The sequence below is a fragment of the Lutra lutra genome, chromosome 9, assembly GCF_902655055.1.
Source record: "Lutra lutra chromosome 9, mLutLut1.2, whole genome shotgun sequence".
NCBI lineage: Eukaryota > Metazoa > Chordata > Mammalia > Carnivora > Mustelidae > Lutra > Lutra lutra.
The window spans coordinates 36,484,920-36,502,030 of NC_062286.1; the positions used below are offsets into that span (position 1 = coordinate 36,484,920).

A 17,111-nucleotide genomic window follows, 5' to 3' on the forward strand; every position below is an offset into this window, starting at 1 on the left:
TTATACATTCTACATACAGGTACTTGGATTTTCCCCAGTCTGTGCCTATTCATTTTCTTTTTTTAAAAAGATTTTATTTATTTGAAAGAGAGAGAGAGAAAGCATGAGTTGGGGGGATGGGGCAGAGGAGAGGGAGAAGCAAGCTTCTGATCAGGGAGACTGAGGCTGGCAATTCCAGGACCCCAGGATCATGATCTGAGCCAAAGACAGACACTTAACCAACTGTGCCACCCAGGCACCACTTCATTTTCTTAGTAGTATCTTTAAGAAGCTAAAGGTTTTAAGTTTAATGAAAAAAGTATTATCGACTTAAAATTTTTTGTTAGTCCTTAAGCCTTGTCTAAGAAATCTTTGCCTAACCCAAGGTTGCAAAGATATTCCCTCATGCTTTCTTCTAGGAGCTATGTGATTTTTACTTCTACATTTCAGTCTAGGTCCTATCTCAGATAAATTTCTGAGTACAGTAAAAGGTAGGGGTTGAGGTTCATTGCTTTTTATATGGTTATCCAGGTGTTCAAGGTGTTCATTTGTTAAAAAGATCATACTCTATTCATGGAAATATTTTGTCTTCTGTATTAGAAAAAAATTGACCATGTAGGGGCGCCTGGGTGGCTCAGTGGGTTACACCTCTGCCTTTGGCTCAGGTCATGGTCTCAGGGTCCTGGGATCGAGCCCCACATCATGAATCTCTGCTCAGCAGGGAGCCTGCTTCCCCCTCACACTCTGCCTGCCTTTCTGCCTACTTGTGATCTCCCCCCCCCCATTAAATAAATAAATAAATAAAATCTTTATTAAAAAAAATGACCATGTAAGTGTGGGTCTGTTTCTGGGCTCTCTATTCTATTCCACTAATGTACCTGTCTCCGTTTTGCTAATTCTGTCTTATTATAGTAAATTTTATATCAGAAAATATAAGGCCTCCAGACTTCTTATCCCTTTTCAAAACTGTTCTCATTATTCCCAAAGCTGTGCATCTCTCTGCATATTTTAGAATTTGCTTGTGAATTTCATGGGATAAAAAAGGGGCCTGGGATCGAGCCCCTCATTGGGCTCTCTGCTCCACGGGGAGCCTGCTTCCTCCTCTCTCTCTCTCTCTCTCTGCCTGCCTCTCTGCCCTACTTGTCTATCAAATAAGCAAATAAAAATCTTTTTTTTTTTAAGATTTTTTATTTATTTATTTGACAGAGATCACAAGTAGACGGAGAGGCAGGCAGAGAGAGAGAGAGGGAAGCGGGCTTCCTGCTGAGCAGAGAGCCCGATGCGGGACTTGATCCCAGGACCCTGAGATCATGACCTGAGCCGAAGGCAGCGGCTTAACCCACTGAGCCACCCAGGCGCCCAGCAAATAAAAATCTTTTAAAAGGGGGCAGCTTAGGATTTTGATTGTGATTGCATTAAATCTATATATTAGTTTGGGGAGAATTGATATTTTAATAATCCATGAACATGGTATATCTCTTCATTTATTTAATTCCTTCCAGCAGTGTTTTGTAATTTTCAGTAACAGAGTTCTTGAACAAATTTCATTAAATTTATCACAGTGTTTTTTTAATTTTTTAAAGCTCTTGCAAATGATACATTTTAAATTTTAGTTTTCTATATGTATGTTCCATGTTTAGTACAGGCACAATTAATTTTTGTACATTGTCCTGTATACATAAGCTCACTAACTCATCCAATAGTTTAAGTATTTTATTTATAGATTTCCTGAGACTTTCTAAGTAGTCAATCATGACCTCTAAGAATAAAAAGGTTTACTGCCTTACTTCAACCTATATCTTTTATTAAGATTCCACCAAGAGTCAAGTTGAACAGGGACTGCTTGAATTAGACCAAGGTTGTTGTGCCTAGCCCCACCCCCCCCCCCAACCCCATAGTGCTCTCTTTGTCTTGTCAGCAGTTGAGCTGGGAGGATGTTACACTACAGATATCTTTCATTCTTCATTGGGTTCAACTTCTGATTGTTACTGTGGAGGCAAAGTTCTCTTAAATCTTTCTACATCCTAACTAGAAGTCCTTCCAAATTATTTTTGAAATTGTTTGCATCCATGAAATTTAAAATTCCAGAACTGATTACCACAGAATTTCTCCATAATAACTTGGATTCTTACTGTACATTTAGTTCTGACAGTTTGTTGGGCTTCTGCTTCTTGAAAAAAACTTTGGACTGAAAATGATTCCTTCTTCGGTATGCTCACATTTCTTTGGGTCTATCTTTACAAGATTGAACTATCAGTTGATTAAAATACCGTATTATTTTGTATGAAAAGGTGTGAAGCTAATCGTGAAGCTTTATTATAACCACCTAATTTAATATTCTCTCTAGTTTCATGTAAATGTCTTTGTAGAAAATGCTACCAAGAGCGGCATTGTGGTTACTTTAATTCCATTGCCAATACTTTTATATGGTTTCCTGTATTCTAAAGGGAAAGCTATACGCACTTTTCTTCTTTTAAAACTTTTCCTCTTATGAATCAGTACCACTATGAATAAATGTCAGAAGTTCTTATTAAGTGGTTAAAGTTGATGTCTCTGTCTCAGCTTTCTTGTTTTAGGTGATGATGATCAAGCAGACTTCATAATGGAAAATGGCAGAGTTGTAAAGAAATCGTTGTTCTTACTGATTGAAGAACACGTTAATAGTAATATTTGTGAATACTCACTCTGTGCCAAACTTACTCAATCCTTAAATTTTAAAGATAAGAAAGGTGTCATGGCTTGGAAGTCATGATGTCAGGATTCAAAGTCCTACTCCTTTACTGAAATGGGCATTGTCAGTAATGTTTAGGAAATAATAGGATTGTGTACTTTTTTGGTTGAAAAAATTGCCATAGGAAGAACATTTTGGAAATTAATTTGTCTCTCCTCAAATGAACTCTTTGGTTTAGCAAAATGAGGTGTTTTGTTTTTGTTTGGTAAGGATGGCAATTTCTCTATTCTAACATTTCAGATTATGCTAAATGTTTTTATTAGTTGAAGAACTAATCAAGTAAAATATGATTTATATTGATTCAGAGAAAATAGGAAGCTGGAGTCCTGGTTATTTAATAGAACCACAGAATTTCATTTCTTGCTAATGGGACGTGGCTATGGAGAAAACCAGTTTAAACCAGCAGGCCCATTAAACTAAGGTCTGGCTGCCTTGAGATGTGAGTGGTCAGTACAAAGGCAGAGCTTCCCTTTCCAATGGTTGTTGTGTAAATTGAGACAGCTCAAATCATAGCACATAGTGTGCTATTATGCCCCCATGTGAGTGTTTCTGGTATGTTTTTCTTTACATTTACCACTAGCCAGGCATTTGGGGCTAAGGGGGCAGATTATCTGATACAGACCTACCACTCTGACCCTTTGTCTACAGAGGTTGGCAATTCTTTAGGAAAGGTGAATGGATAGGAGAGAAGTAAAATCATGGCCTTTGTGACTCCCGTGAGCTTGAAATTCTAGTAGCTGAAGATTACAGTGATGATTTTCATTGACCATTATTTGACAGTCAACATGTTGCTCTTCTGAAGAGATCTGAACTGTGTTTGGTTACTTAAGGTATGGACCAGAGGAGCAGGGAGGGCCTGAAGACCTAGTGCAACAGAGTTCATCCAACTTCCTGAAGAAGACTCTGCAGAGCAAGTGACCCTCCCTTCAGAGGAAGAGAATCTGTCGTTTCTTGAACACCTTTGCATCTGAGCCTCACTGGCCCAGGCATAGTTTCTGGAGACTTGGAGGCTTCTCTTTCTCAGGAAGAGCCTCCCAAACATCAAGCTGGCCCTTCTGTATCATGGCAGCTGGTTCTGAAGACAACACCCTCAGCAACTCCCTCTAGTGGCAAGATCTTAGAGGCCCTGTGGGCTGCCCATGGCTGCCCTAGTCCTTTTGGGGAACGTGAGCTGGTGCGGCTTGCCAGACAGACCCATGTTCCCCACCCACGGCACCTATGGAATATCAGTTCTGACTTAGGAAGAACATCAGGGGTCACATGTTGGGACAGGAGAGGCATTTCCTCATTGCAACACTCAGTACGCTCCAGGGATGGAAGGGGGTCCTGGGGAGATGGAGGCAGAATGGGTAGATGGGGCTGTGGAAGCAGAAAGCTCTGGATTAAAATTCTGGTTGTAGCAGTTATGAGGTATGTGACTTGCAGCAAAGTTAAATGATGTGTTCATGTTCTTTCAGCGAACACAGCAACTATTTCACGATGATTGTACTCAGGCAGTCAATCTGTATCCAAGAACCAAAAGCTTGAAAGAGGCCTAATTAAGTTATAGCTTGTATAAGGGAGAATGGCAAATGTGGTGAATTAGTTAAAGGTAATGAAGAGTGTCAAGTGGAAAGCAAGATAAATTTGGTTGCCCCAAATAAAAGGGGCAGATTGTGCTTGGGCCGTAGGTGACAGAACTAGCTGTGGGAACACAATAAACCAAATACCATTAAAGGACTCAAGTTCACAATCAATAATTTTACTTTAACCTGAGAAGCAAGTGAACATGATTCTGGGCTTTTCAGAAGAGAAATGATCAGATCAAAACAATACTCGAGGAAGGTAATCATGTGAGGCAAGAATCCAAGGAACTTGGTGAGGTTCTGAATCAGGGGGCTACAGAACAAGACTGGAAGGGGTTCTCATACCGGATCTGTGGTATAATAACAGAGTAGAGGATTGTGCATGACTTTTCTATGGAGGGTAAAGACAGATAATAAAGATAAATCAGTCTTTCCCTTGATGAGAGATGTTAGCATGTGCCTGAGGGATGGACATCGATACTCATTTTATTTCACACTTTCAATAACCTTCTAGAGAAGGTGGTATTCACTGAAATGCAGCAACACGTTGTGATATGATTTCATTCACACACACACGTGCACATGCATAGACCTATAAAAGGGGCCAAATCATACAATAAGAAACATCTTTGTACCTATTCCCGAGCTTGTCACTTTCAGGCTGTCATCACATCACAAGTGGAGCCCACCCACTAGCTGATGAAAGGCATATGTGTTGATATATACCTTTTTAAAGAAGAATAGTCTTTAAATCTGTTTTAAAGAAGAAACACCATAGGCATTCTAGAATAAAAAAGACAACTCCATTTGGATAGATATGGCAAGTCATGTGTCATGTGCATGGCTGGATTCCACATGCTGTCACACACAGTCTCCAGGTTTCTGTGTAAAGGGACAGATTTACATCAAAACTTACTGGATATGAGTTTCTTGGAAGCCTTTAAAGCCCCTCATGATGGTATTTGGGGGATCAAGAGTCAACAACTCCGTTTTGCTGCCTTTCGCAGCTTACAGTGTAGCCTTCACATAATTTTCTCACCTCGTCCTCCCAACCAGTTCTGAGGTCAGACCTCTAACCCACACTTTAGACAGACTTCAGGCCTTGGAGATGAACCCCTGCTGCCCCTCTTTGTTTAAGAAATCTCCAGGAGCAGGGAAACACTACAGTCCCATGAAGTAAAGCGTAGAGACATGCCAGTCTGACTCTAGTTAGGTCTGACCAGGCCCCATCTGTTTCTTTCTTCTAATGATGCGGGAGAACCAAAACATTCACAAGACTCGGAATCCCCAGTTGCAAATATTTTCTGCCTTTTCTCCCCATCCTTGACACTTTGATGTTACTGAGTATTTTTGTTGGAAGCTAAAGCCCCCAGTAGAGATGATGAAGGCATGGCAGGTAGTTATAAGGGTAGTCCTGGTGATTTGCCTTCTAAACCAAATGAGAAGAGGGGGGTGGGCGGTGGATTGCCATGAGACTTCCAGCCTGCCATTCAAATTCTCTCCCAGATACCCCACCGACTGGACAGTCATTGGCTTTATAAACTACTCTCTGCAACTGAAATTCTCTTTCAATTAAGCCTATCAGTGAGCTGCACCTCACTGTGAACTGCTTTAATTGTGAAATTATAGGATTGTCCTCAGATAACTAAGAGGGTGGAAGTATAGCTAAAGACGACCCTCCCCCTGCTCATGAATGGCAATTTGAATTTTTTTTTAAAGATTTTACTTATTTATTTGACAGACAGAGATCACAAGTAGGCAGAGAAGCAGGCAGAGAGAGAGGAGGAAGCAGGCTCCCCGCTGAGCAGAGAGCCCGATGTGGGGCTCAATCCCAGGACCCTGGGATCATGACCTGAGCCAAAGGCAGAGGCTTTAACCCACTGAGCCACCCAGGCGCCCCGGCAATTTGAATTTTAAAAAGAAGACACCTGTTTTAGTTACCTATTGCCGTGTGACATATCACCCTAAAACTTAGTGGCATACACAATGCAATTGTTTATTTCTTGCAATTCTGTGGGTAGGCAATCTGGGTCATTCTTTGGCTAGTCCTTGATGGGTGAGATCACTCCTGTGGCTGTAGTTGTTTGAGTTCAAAAGAACTAGGGGTCCTAGATGACCTCACTCACATACCTAAGAGTGAGCCTGGCTGCGGACCATGTGGCCCTTCTGCACATGGCCTTGGGCATTCTCCAGTGGGCTAGACCTGCCCAACATGGGGCCTCAGGGTCCCAGGAAGCAAGAGTGGGCATTGCAAGGCTTCTTGAGACCTAAGCTCTGGAACTTACATGGTGTCACTTCTTCAACATTGTATTGGTCAAGCCAAGTCACAAAGCAGCCCAGATTCAAGAGATGGAGAAAAAGATTCGTCACAATGGCCAAGCAAAGAAAGGGGCTAATGGAGGTACATGTCAAGTTGGGGTAAGGGATTTGACACAGAGAACAGCAGGAGGTCCGCGGGTGCTGTCTCCGAACAGAGGCAGGGAACATGGGAAGAGTCAGGAAAACCTTCTGCACAGGGTCTTAGGAATAACTGGGATGTGGCTGCCAGTTCACAGGATACCTCACTCCCAGAGCATCTATTGCATACCTAACGCCAACACAAGGAAAAACGGGTTTTGTTTAGAAGGCTGTAAACTTAGATACTGCCCATTCTAGACCATCCTAGTCTCCCAACTGGAATAAGGATAATGCTGGGTTGGTAAAAAAAGGAAAGAAAAAGAGAACCTACTGCCAACTAGGTGGGGGCAAGGAAGACAAATTGTTGTTATAAATTTCCCTCCGAAAATCCACATACGAACCTGTCCACCCACTGTCCCCTCCAGTGTTGAGTGCGTCCACTTTCTTCCAAGTAGATATTCTCAAATCCCACTCCCTGGATAGTTCTAGTGGAACGTTATGTCCTTATTACTTTTAGAGCAATACTGCCCATGCAGTACTGTACTTCAAAAATTTTCTCTGATAATTTTTAATCTTGTTCGTGCTCTTCTATTTTTAAAGGGCACCCATTCATTGGTGTTTCCTCAAAAGCTGGTGAGTTTTCTTTGTAAAGAGATGGGTGGGCTTGGGATGCTTTGTCCAGCACAGTTGGGTCACATACTGGAGAAATAGGGCAGGGGTGGGGGACCAAGGGGGGAGGCTACAATATGCACTGTTTTTGTGCTTATATTATGGGGCATTTGTTTGGTGATAGAACTAAACATTAATACTACAGGCATACGTTGTTTTATTGTCCTTCATAGATACTGCATTTTTAGAAATTGAAGATTTGTGACAATCCAATGTTAAGCAAGTCTATCAATGCCATTTTTCCAATAGCACTTTCTCACTTTGTGTCTCTGTGTCACATTTTGATAATTCTCGCGATATTTAAAACTTTTTCATTATTATTATATGTTATGGTGACCTGTGATCAGTGAGTATGACCAGCTGAAAGCTCAGATGATGGTTAGCATTTTCTAGCAACAAACTATTTTTTAATTAATTGATGCATGTTGCTTTTGAGATGTAATGCCAACACACACTTAACAGACTACACTGTAGTGTAAACATAACTTTTGTGTGCACTGGGAAACCAAGAAATTCCTTTGACTCGTTTTTTTTTTTTTTTTTTACTCTTCTATATTTTATTCCATTTCTAATTTAGCGGTCTGACAGAATCATAGTAAGTGATGAGATAGTGGCTATTTTAAACTTCAGCAGAGAAGGCTCTGCTTACACAATCTGACGGGCCTCTGGGTCACTCCTGCCTGGGACAGATTTATGGGCGCACCTTTAGGCTTGTCCTTTGACTCGTTTTATTGCAATATTTGCTTCATGGCTGTGGTCTGGAACTGCTAAGCCTCTGAGGTCTGCTTGTGCGTTGCTTTGTCCTCTGGGGCTCCCTGGTAATAAAAAAAAAAAAAAATACCGTATATATAATAATAAATGCTATGGTAGCTACCTAAGTTTATTTTGTATTGAGAGGATCCTATTTGTAAAAAATTTTTACAATTCTTCAGCATCATCTCCTTGATACAGGAGGCCTATGTCCACAGTGTGCATCACTAAACCTCCCCGTGCCCAGCACAATCTGTACCATAGGCTAGGACTCCGGTATGTACTTGGTAAGTGAAAGACAGTAATAATAACGACCATCCTCACAGGCAGAGGTGACAATATCTGGAATCAGAGGCAAACTTGTTATATATAAGGAGTTATGTCTGATCCTTAGATCTGGACACTAATTGGCCTGTTGCAGCCTGTGGCAAATGGAGTAAGCAAGTATTTGAGACAGCGTCAGAAATTTAGGTTTACAGAGAATCTCATCAGTCAACACATGGCCTTCCCCTTCCATGCAGCCCTCCTCTTGAGAACGTCATTTGAAGGGGTCTCTCCCTGAACACTTATGAGTAAGGAAACCCTCTTCTTCTTCTGCCATTGGATACTTAAAAGTAGTGGTGTTCTCTTTAACTGCAGAAGAAACCCTCTTTTTCTTCTGCCATTGGATACTTTTTTTAAATCTACTTTACTCTTATTTTTAAAGTTGTGAAAATATTGAACAGAAACCTGCCACTTGCAGTTCCTGTCTCTGGGTACTTATTCTGTATTTGAACAGACCAAACCCATACTCCCACACAACATTCATTCAAATAATTGAATCTCCGCCATTGTTGAATATATGGCAAAAATTGGTTGAGTTTCATGATGCAAACTTAAAGAGAAAGTTATCTTGAATAATGAAATTACAATACGTAGAAGGCTTAAGGGCTTGTATGCCATCTGATGGTTTTGAAGTACGTGGTTAAAGACCTTGAGAGTTGACAGATTAGTCAGGGACTTGTCAAGAGTATTAATTACAAACTTTGAAATCTTGGTCAGTGAAAGTTCATCACAGTGCATCTTGCAAATATGATCAAAGTCTTTTCACTACTGATTTTATGATGCTTAACCACAGTGTGTAAAAAAAATGAAGGTTTTCATTAGAAATTACAGATGCCATGGAGCACATTTAAAGGAAGATGTATTGTTAGACTATTAAAATTCATGCTCTTCCCCTACCCTCCCCCAGCCCGTTTTGGGGACCCCCCCCCATTGTCTCTGGATACCTGAAATAGCACTTTGGGCTACTTTTAAGGAACTGTGCTTTTCATAGTTTTGGCATAGCTCAGTAAGGACCCAGCAAGGTGGGGAGGGAGGTTGTTATAAGTGATGTTTTTAAAACCATGAAAACCTGGGGGCTAACTGTGATTTGGTGAGTGAAAGAAATTTATGGCTGGCTGAAAACTTGAAAATAAAGTGTACAGCTGGTTATGGGAAGGGAAAGCAGTCCCTCTGTCTTGTCCTTGTTGAGTTTTAGAAAAAATAATCTATTCTTTTTGGTAGCTTTTTTCCCCTGGGAATAAAAAAAAATGCACTGGCACCTAAACTGTGGAAAATGAAATTAAAATTCACCCATTGTAGCTCCTCCAAAATCACTACTTTCCCCCATCCTTCTGCTGAGATGTCTTACCTGTGCCTTCCAGTGGTTATCAGAACCCAGGAGGGTATCTGCCAAGTTCCTTGGTGTTCTCTTTAACTGCAGGTAGATTTCCTGCAGCAGCCAGGTGGAAGGTGCACAGGGAGGCCAGTGCTTGGTCTCAGTAGCCCCAGCCCCACTGTGCGTGCATTTCAGGGACCATGGCCTGCTGCCGGCCAGAGGCGGGAAGGCATTAGTCTGGGGAGAACTGGAGCTTGTCTCCACCGGTTCACCTGTCTGATGCTCTTCCTCTTCAGTTGCCGCAGCACGCCAGAGGGTGGCACCCCAGGCACTCCGGAGGTGGAGAGGAGGAAAATCATGGGGATTAGAGGGGAGGGGAGGGCAGGGCTGGCATGGGGAATGTTGATAAATTCTCAGACCGCCGTTTTGAGATTCCCATCTAATTTGGAGTCAGCCCCCACCCCTGTTTGGAAGAAATGGGCTTCTGCCAGACAGGTGTCACAGGTTTAGGGATTTCTAAGATGATAAGGTGAAGGTTTTCCATGACCAACGGCTTCCACCCTCCCGGGTCCGGGAAATCCAAAGGGAAACTAGTTTCCCCAGTGGCTACCTGTGGGGTGCTTGGGAGTGGGAACAAAGCAAATGGCGCCCCACGCTGTAAGTGAGCCAACGTCTGACCTGTCACTTTGCGTTGTGTTTTGCAGTTGCTGGATTTGTGCGACTCGGTGAAGGATGATGCCCTGAGGGTGATCTCTGCCTTTAACATTCCACACACCTCCCTCCACGCACCAATCGCAGGAATCACCAATGCGCAGGCCGCCTGGGCCTTCTACCCGGCACCGCTGCAACCCGAGCCCCGAGAAGGGGCGCGCTTTCAGCCGCCCAAGCTGGGAGCCAAGTTATAGCGGGCGTGGTGCGAAGGGTGGCGGCTCGCTCGCAGCTGCCACGACACTAGCTTCTCTGACGCCTGAACTGGGGCCAAGGCCGGCCTGGCATGAGCTGGGCCTCGGCCCTCGGGGATTTGGGGCGCAGAGCAGGGTAGGCTGGCGAGGTGCGATGGGCTGTTGGGATAGGGAGTCCGGCGGCATCCCGGAACACGGGGCTTTATTATGTAACTCCGCCGGCCCGCAGCACCCTCTCCCAGCTTCCGCGCCTGATCTCCCTAGACACTGGTCTCCCCTGTGAATGCGCCCCACAGCAAGCTGCCGCCAAAGGTCTCCCGTGGCCAGCGGGGACTCAGATTTACAGTGATTTTGGAAAACGCAATGGCGTTGCGTGAAAAAAAAAAAAATCAAAACATAAAAATCAAACACTCGCGGGCAAAGTTTCAGTTCAACAAGCGATTCTTTTCCTGTGAATCAGACCCTCTTGGGGTCTCAGAGAAAACGCACAGACTGGGAAAGAGGAGTTTGCGCCTGGAGTTTTGCTCTGGGCAGAGCGCGAACCCCGGCTTGTCCTCCCAGGCAGGCGGCTTCCGGACCTTAAGACAAGGCACGGAAAATATTTTTACCATATGAAATTGTAATCTGTTCTTTAGAGAAGCATAGATAACAAAGTTTAATAAAGACATTAGTTGATGGGAAGACGCTCGGGCTCCTTGCCGGGGATGGGGAGGCGGGCTAGAACAGTACACCGCAGTAAGAAAAGATTCAGGAACTCTGGAGAGAGCACACCCGCAACGCCTCTGGTCGCGGGCGAGGGCCGTAGATTTCCCATCCCATTTCTCAGATCCTGATTGCCCTACTTCTTTTTTTGCTCCTTACCCTCAGCCCCAGCCGTCCTTCTTACTCCCTCTCCATATCTCGTGGCAGAGGCAGGAGTGATCATAGCTCTGCTTCTGTCCGCGGGGGCGACACACAGGACCGGAGCAGAAACCTAACGCCCATCTGCACTTCCCACACTACCCCTTTCCTGGGCTGTGGCCCAGTTTCCAGAGGACCTTCGGACCCTGCGGGAGAGGGCAGAAGGGCTAGAGGTCACCCGGCGCGGAGAGCGCAGCCAAAGCTCCCCAGCACAGTCTGAATTGCATGACTCCGAGCGGACCTCCTCTCTGTGCCCCAAAACAAGAGTGCGTAACCGGTTGCTTTCCCTGACGCCTCTGTTTTTAAAAAGTGTTCACAGGGTCGCTAAAGCAGACGACGCGGGGGCGGCGGAGCTGCACAGGACCAGAGGACAACCACTGGGGCTTTCTTCTGCGTCGTTCTTTTCCTGTCCCTGTCTGCATCGCCCAACCCCACCGAGAGCTCGGAACACTGGGGCGGGTTTAAGGCGCCCAGCGGGCGCAGTTCTGTTGTTTTCCCGCATGGGCTTAGAGTTCGCCCATGGCCACAACCTGAGGTCTAGGGCAGCGGCTCCAAGCCACCGTCAGGGTAGAGATCCGGCCTCTGCGTCCACTTCGCCGAGTCCACGCCCTTGTCCTTTCCCTCCTGCAACGAAATCCCAGGACGGAACCCGGCGTGCTCCTTGAGTCCCCCCAGGAACCCCTGGCCTCCTACACTTCGCTCAGGACTCGCCAGGTGATGGATGAGAATTGTTTAACCGGGGCCTGTTGTGACTTCCTGACGTTCCATATCTGGAACCGAGGTGGTCAGCAGCGGGATAACTCCTGACTGATTTGCTCCTCTGCAACTGAGGACCCTTCCTTCTTGGTTCGGGGAGGGAGGCGCTTTAGGGGATCCATAAATTGGGTTTCTTTATTCCATCTAACCACTTCCCAGTGGCAGAATGTTCCATCTCCCGACCGACCTCGCCGCGCGGCTGTCTCCTAGCCGGGGAGCGCAGGAAGGGGTAAGGGTGGGGACTCCGGACCCACTTAGGAACACATGAGGGTGCCGACCCAGAAGAGCACCCGTCCTCCGAGCAGGCGGGCACCAAGGAGAAAGGGGGTGGGGGCGCGCAGGGAGAAGGAAGGGCGCTCCCAACACCACTCCTGGTGCGCGCCGCTTTCACTGGCCTCAGCGCGCTTCGCGGGAGGTTCTCTGAAAACCTAACCGATCTCTAGGATCCCGACCCAGCGAAGGTACCATCCTCTCTCCCACCTGAAGGCCGAGATTCCTCTGGGTCTTTTTTTTTTTTTTTTCCCCTTTCTTAAAAGGATTTTTTTCGAGTTCTTTTTTCATTTCCCTATTTTACCTGCTCCGCGGCAGTCCCTTCCTGCCTCGCACCGGGGCTGCGGAACAGACGCCTCCGGGGATCCACTTCTTGCCATTTTCTCCACTCTTCCCACTGAGGGCTCTGTCTCTTACCCGAGGCTCGGCGCGGGGAAAAAGCTAGGTACCCCTGCCAAGTGGCATGGGGAGGGCGCGCCCAAGACTACCGCGTGAGGTGAGGGCGAGGAAGATGAGCAGCCCTGCCCATCCGGGTCTCACCCAGTACCCCAGACTCTGGGAGAGAGGAGTCCGACACTCACTGCCCAACATGGGACCCGAGAGTTCTTGAGGATCAGCCCACTCCCCACGCCTGCCCCAGAGCCGCTGAGAAATTCCCGAAGCCGATCAAGGGCTCAGGGGCGCCTCCTGAGGCTTTCCGCAGGCGGAGGCGGCCCGCCCTGGTCCAGTGTGCCCGGAGCGCCCCCTCTGTTCCACGCACACGCAGTGGCTCCTGCTGGATAGGGGAGAGGCAAGGGTACACTTTAAGGAGGGAGGGAGAATGGGTGCGCGCAAGCCACCAGCAGCACTAGCCACTCGGGTAAACACTCTCGGCTGGGGCAGGGCCGGCAGCGCGCGCGGGGGAACCCGGCCGGGCCACCCCCGCTTTTACCTGTTGGAGCCTGAAAGCGCCAGCAGCTGCGGCTGCGGCGCGGCGGGGCGGGGTGTGCTTGCTCGCGCGCCGGGGCGGGACTTAGAGGGGGCGGAGCTCGCGGTGATTGGGTGAGGACCCTGGGCCGCCAGTCTGAGCTGAGCGGCAGGGCTGTGCAGGTTTCACTTCGCTCCGCGCAGCCTCCAGGTTTAGGTCTTGTGAGAGCGCTCTGTCCTGCGTCGTCGCCGCCGCCAACACTGCCACCGGATTCTCACAGTCACGCTGCGCGCTCCAGCCCAACTGCGGCCAGCATCGCCGCGGGCTGCTCGCTTCGCCCCGCTCCCGCCGCCACCCCCTCGGCGCCCTTTCCCTGGCCCTCGTCCCCCCAATGTCTGACTCTGACTCACGGACTGAGAAACGCAAGGTAAATACCTCCGAATCCCCGGGAGCGGGCCGGGTGCGGACGAAGACAAGCGCCGGAGCCACCTCGGCTCCACCTCCTGCTCCCTTCCCGAGCACGTGCAGGCAAGAGATGCACATACCCGTCCCACTTATCGCTGGGCGGGAGGCAGCGATCAGGCTGGTCGGGTTCCCCTCCCTGCGCAAGCCCAGTTTGGTGAGGGGTCGTCCGTGCAAAAGCTACCGACATTTGGCCGAAGTGCAGCTCGGCCCGGGATTCCGCGCGAGGGAGTGGAGAAGCTTCTCGGGGTCACCTGGGGAAAGCAAAGCGTGCTCTCCGCGCCGTCCCGGGAGCTGCGGCCCCGCTCCACGGTACTGGGCTGCGCGGCGGGAGGGCAGGTCTCGCCGCCCTGTCCCGGAGACCCCCAAGTAGCGGCCGCTTGGTACGAGCTGGTCTAGCGGCTTGGCCCTTCTCGGGTGCTCGGGCCCGTGCGGGGGATTTGCGGAACTGAGGTGGTTATTTAACTGCCGAGCCTCGGCTTTTCCTTGTACCCATTCAGGCCGAGGTTTCAGGGCAGCTTCTGCGTTCGCTCTCTCGGAGGTGTCTGGGGGCCCTGCCAGGTCTGCGGGTGCGCTGCAGACGGTACCACCCGCACGACCGATAGACGGCGAAAGACCCAGGGCCTCCTCCGACTACCGGGGCCACGCGGTGGACGAGGCTCGGGCAGCGGAACCTGCTCCATCTGTGAGGCCCGACGGTCTTAGAGACTCGGGCACCCCGACCCCCTCGCAGTGCTGGCGGGCGGTGCGGTACCCTCGGGGGCCTGTTACTCGGTGTTCGTGCTAGTAGTGGAAGAACCGTCGGCCGCGGGGGACGGGGGTGCGCATGTGTTCGTTGTCTGCCGTGGTGACGGGTGCGCGCAGATATGCATCCCCGTGGCCAGTGGTGGCCGCTTAGATTTGGAGCATGTCCGCGCCGCACGGGGAGAAAAAGGGAGGAATTTGTGGCGGAAGGTGGGTCCTGCAGCTAGAGCAAAGGACGACCTTTGGGGTCTTCAGCCCAGCCGGCCTGGGCGGGGTCGGCGGCCAGCAGCAAGACTGGGGTCTGAGGACGGCCCTGCGAGTGAGAGGGAAGCTCCTGCTTTGTCTCCAGGTGACCGGCCACTTGGGGTGGCGGGAGCCGCTGAGGCTCGTGCGGCGTCCGGACGGGGCACAAAGGCGGTGCGGGCTGGGAGAGCCGGGGCAGCTCGGGTCCGCGAGACTCCCGCCGCGCTCGCGGCCGGGTAGCCTTCGGAGGCGAGTTTGTCAACAATCGCCTCGCCTTTGGCGGCCTGACCCGTAGGCGCCGCCCCCGCCGGCGGCGGCTATTGGCTGTGGCGCGGAGCGACCGCGCGCGGGCCAATTGGGAGCGCGGGCACCCGGCGCCAGCGGCGCGGGGAGGTCGGCGGTGCCGGCGGCGGCGGGCGCAGTGCGCGAGGGGAGGAGCGGGAGGAGGCGGAGGATGTTCCCGGCGGCGGCGGCCGGGGCAGCGCGGGCCAGAGGCGCGGCGCGCGGAGCCGTCGGCTGCCGGACGGCGCGCGGCGGCGGGCGGGCGGCCAGTGGCCGGCTCTGCGCTGCCCCGGGGGCTCTGAAGGCGAGTCCCGGGCTTTGTCTCCCGCGCTGCTTTCGTGCTGACGGTCAGGGAGCTCCGGGTCGGCGAAGGACGCGGGCGGGACGCCGCGGGTCTCGGGCCCGGATGCGACGGTCGGAAGGGAAGGGGCGGACGTGAGTTTCGGCCGGATTGCCTTCACAGGGGAGGGTCGGTGGGGAGACGGAGCCGCGTGCCCCGGTGTCCCCTAGTGTGTGGAGTTACTTGGGGACTTTGCAGGGGGCGCCCGGGGCTGGCTTTGGGGAACCCCCCCCCCCATTTGGAGGTGTGCACCTCGCAGTGTGGGTGCATTCCGAAGTTGTGTCGGGTTCGGTGCGGCGCGCTGCCCCCTGCGGGAGGAGGGGCGCGCGGGCTGGGAGCGGGAGGGACCTCGGGCGGGGAGCGCCCGAGCCCGGCCGAGCCGCGCTCGGAGTTACAAACTCTATTGTGACGCACTTACTACGACTGACGGCCCTTGCCAAACCTTCCCCAGACTTGCTGCCCTCAGCACTTTCCGCAGAACAATGGGGCCGGAGTGGGGAACGCGGCCAGCCGCCAGCAGTCGCTGCATCTGCGCCCGCTTCTGTGCTCCAGCGCAGTATCTGATCCCGGGAAATCAGAGCCCGCTGGGAGTTTCCGACTTCTTCGAATCGGCTCTGAGCAAAGTGCACATAGGAATAGACTTAACACAAGTGCTTTTCCTAAAAACTTCGTGTGTGTGTGTGTGTGTGTGTGTGTGTGTGTGTGTGTGTTACGGCACCAGTTCACACTGGCGTTGTAATTGTGTTTTGTTTGGTGGCAGGAAGATTAGTCCTACCCCCTCACTGCCCCCTCCCCGCAAAGATAGATGTACCTTTGTTATTTGAGGTGTGTTTTTATTCCTATTTGGAAGATCGTCAGAGAAATAAGGTGAACTAACGACTTCTGTTAAAGTATTTGGTATTCTAAAAATTGTGAAGGAATCCGGGAAAGTTGGCTAAATTTAGTTGTTTGTTGTAATTATTATTATTTTGCTGAAGATAATCTTAGTTTTTATTTTACTTGCAGAAAAAAAGACCAAATGGCAAAGCAACCTTCAGATGTAAGTTCTGAGTGTGACCGAGAAGGTGGACAATTGCAGCCTGTTGAGAGGCCTTCTCAGCTCAGGCCTGGGGCCCCTACCTCTCTACAGACAGAGCAGCAAGGTAATCCTGAAGGCGAAGGGGACCGCTGCCCCCAAGGCAGCCCTCAGGGCCCACTGGCCCCACCTGCCAGCCCCGGCCCTTTTGCTACCAGATCCCCGCTTTTCATCTTTGTGAGAAGATCCTCCCTGCTGTCTCGATCCTCCAGTGGGTATTTCTCTTTTGACACAGACAGGAGCCCGGCACCCATGAGTTGTGACAAATCAACACAAACCCCAAGTCCTCCTTGCCAGGCCTTCAACCATTATCTCAGTGCAATGGGTAAGCAATGCCTGGGTAAGAGGTAGTTACTGTGTGGCTGTCTGAGTCTCTGTTTAAAAGCTGTGTGTAGCATTTAAACTAAACTCCCTTTTAGAATCCTTTTATTGATTTATTCCATATTTTGATGGGAATGGAGGATGTGTCCAATAAGACATTAAACCAACATTGTTTTGTT

General features: G+C 49.5%; 2 protein-coding genes across 16 annotated transcripts in view; both read left to right on the forward strand.

Annotated features, from left to right (window-relative positions):
* Nucleotides 1–11,315, forward strand: part of ACOXL (acyl-CoA oxidase like) — a 336,509-nt gene extending 325,194 nt beyond the window's left edge. Inside the window, exon 21 of the mRNA XM_047746939.1 lies at nt 10,435–11,315. Within this exon, the coding sequence (XP_047602895.1) occupies nt 10,435–10,635 (201 nt within the window). The 3' untranslated portion in view covers nt 10,636–11,315. The remainder of the gene's footprint in view (nt 1–10,434) is intronic.
* An 854-nt stretch (nt 11,316–12,169) lies between these two features.
* BCL2L11 (BCL2 like 11) overlaps nt 12,170–17,111 on the forward strand; it is a 47,182-nt gene continuing 42,240 nt past the window's right edge. For 5 of the 15 annotated variants that reach the window (XR_007129943.1, XR_007129944.1, XM_047744430.1 and 2 more), the window contains exons 1-2: nt 15,352–15,631; nt 16,542–16,936. Coding sequence is in view for 13 of the 15 variants with exons in the window: in XM_047744430.1 (XP_047600386.1) it covers nt 15,369–15,631; nt 16,542–16,936 (658 nt within the window). In the remaining 2 variants the exon portion in view is untranslated. Of the gene's footprint in view, nt 12,247–13,570; nt 13,893–15,216; nt 15,636–15,757; nt 16,404–16,541; nt 16,937–17,111 lie in introns of those variants that run through there. The other 10 variants (XM_047744418.1, XM_047744428.1, XM_047744427.1 and 7 more) reach the window with 8 other exon arrangements.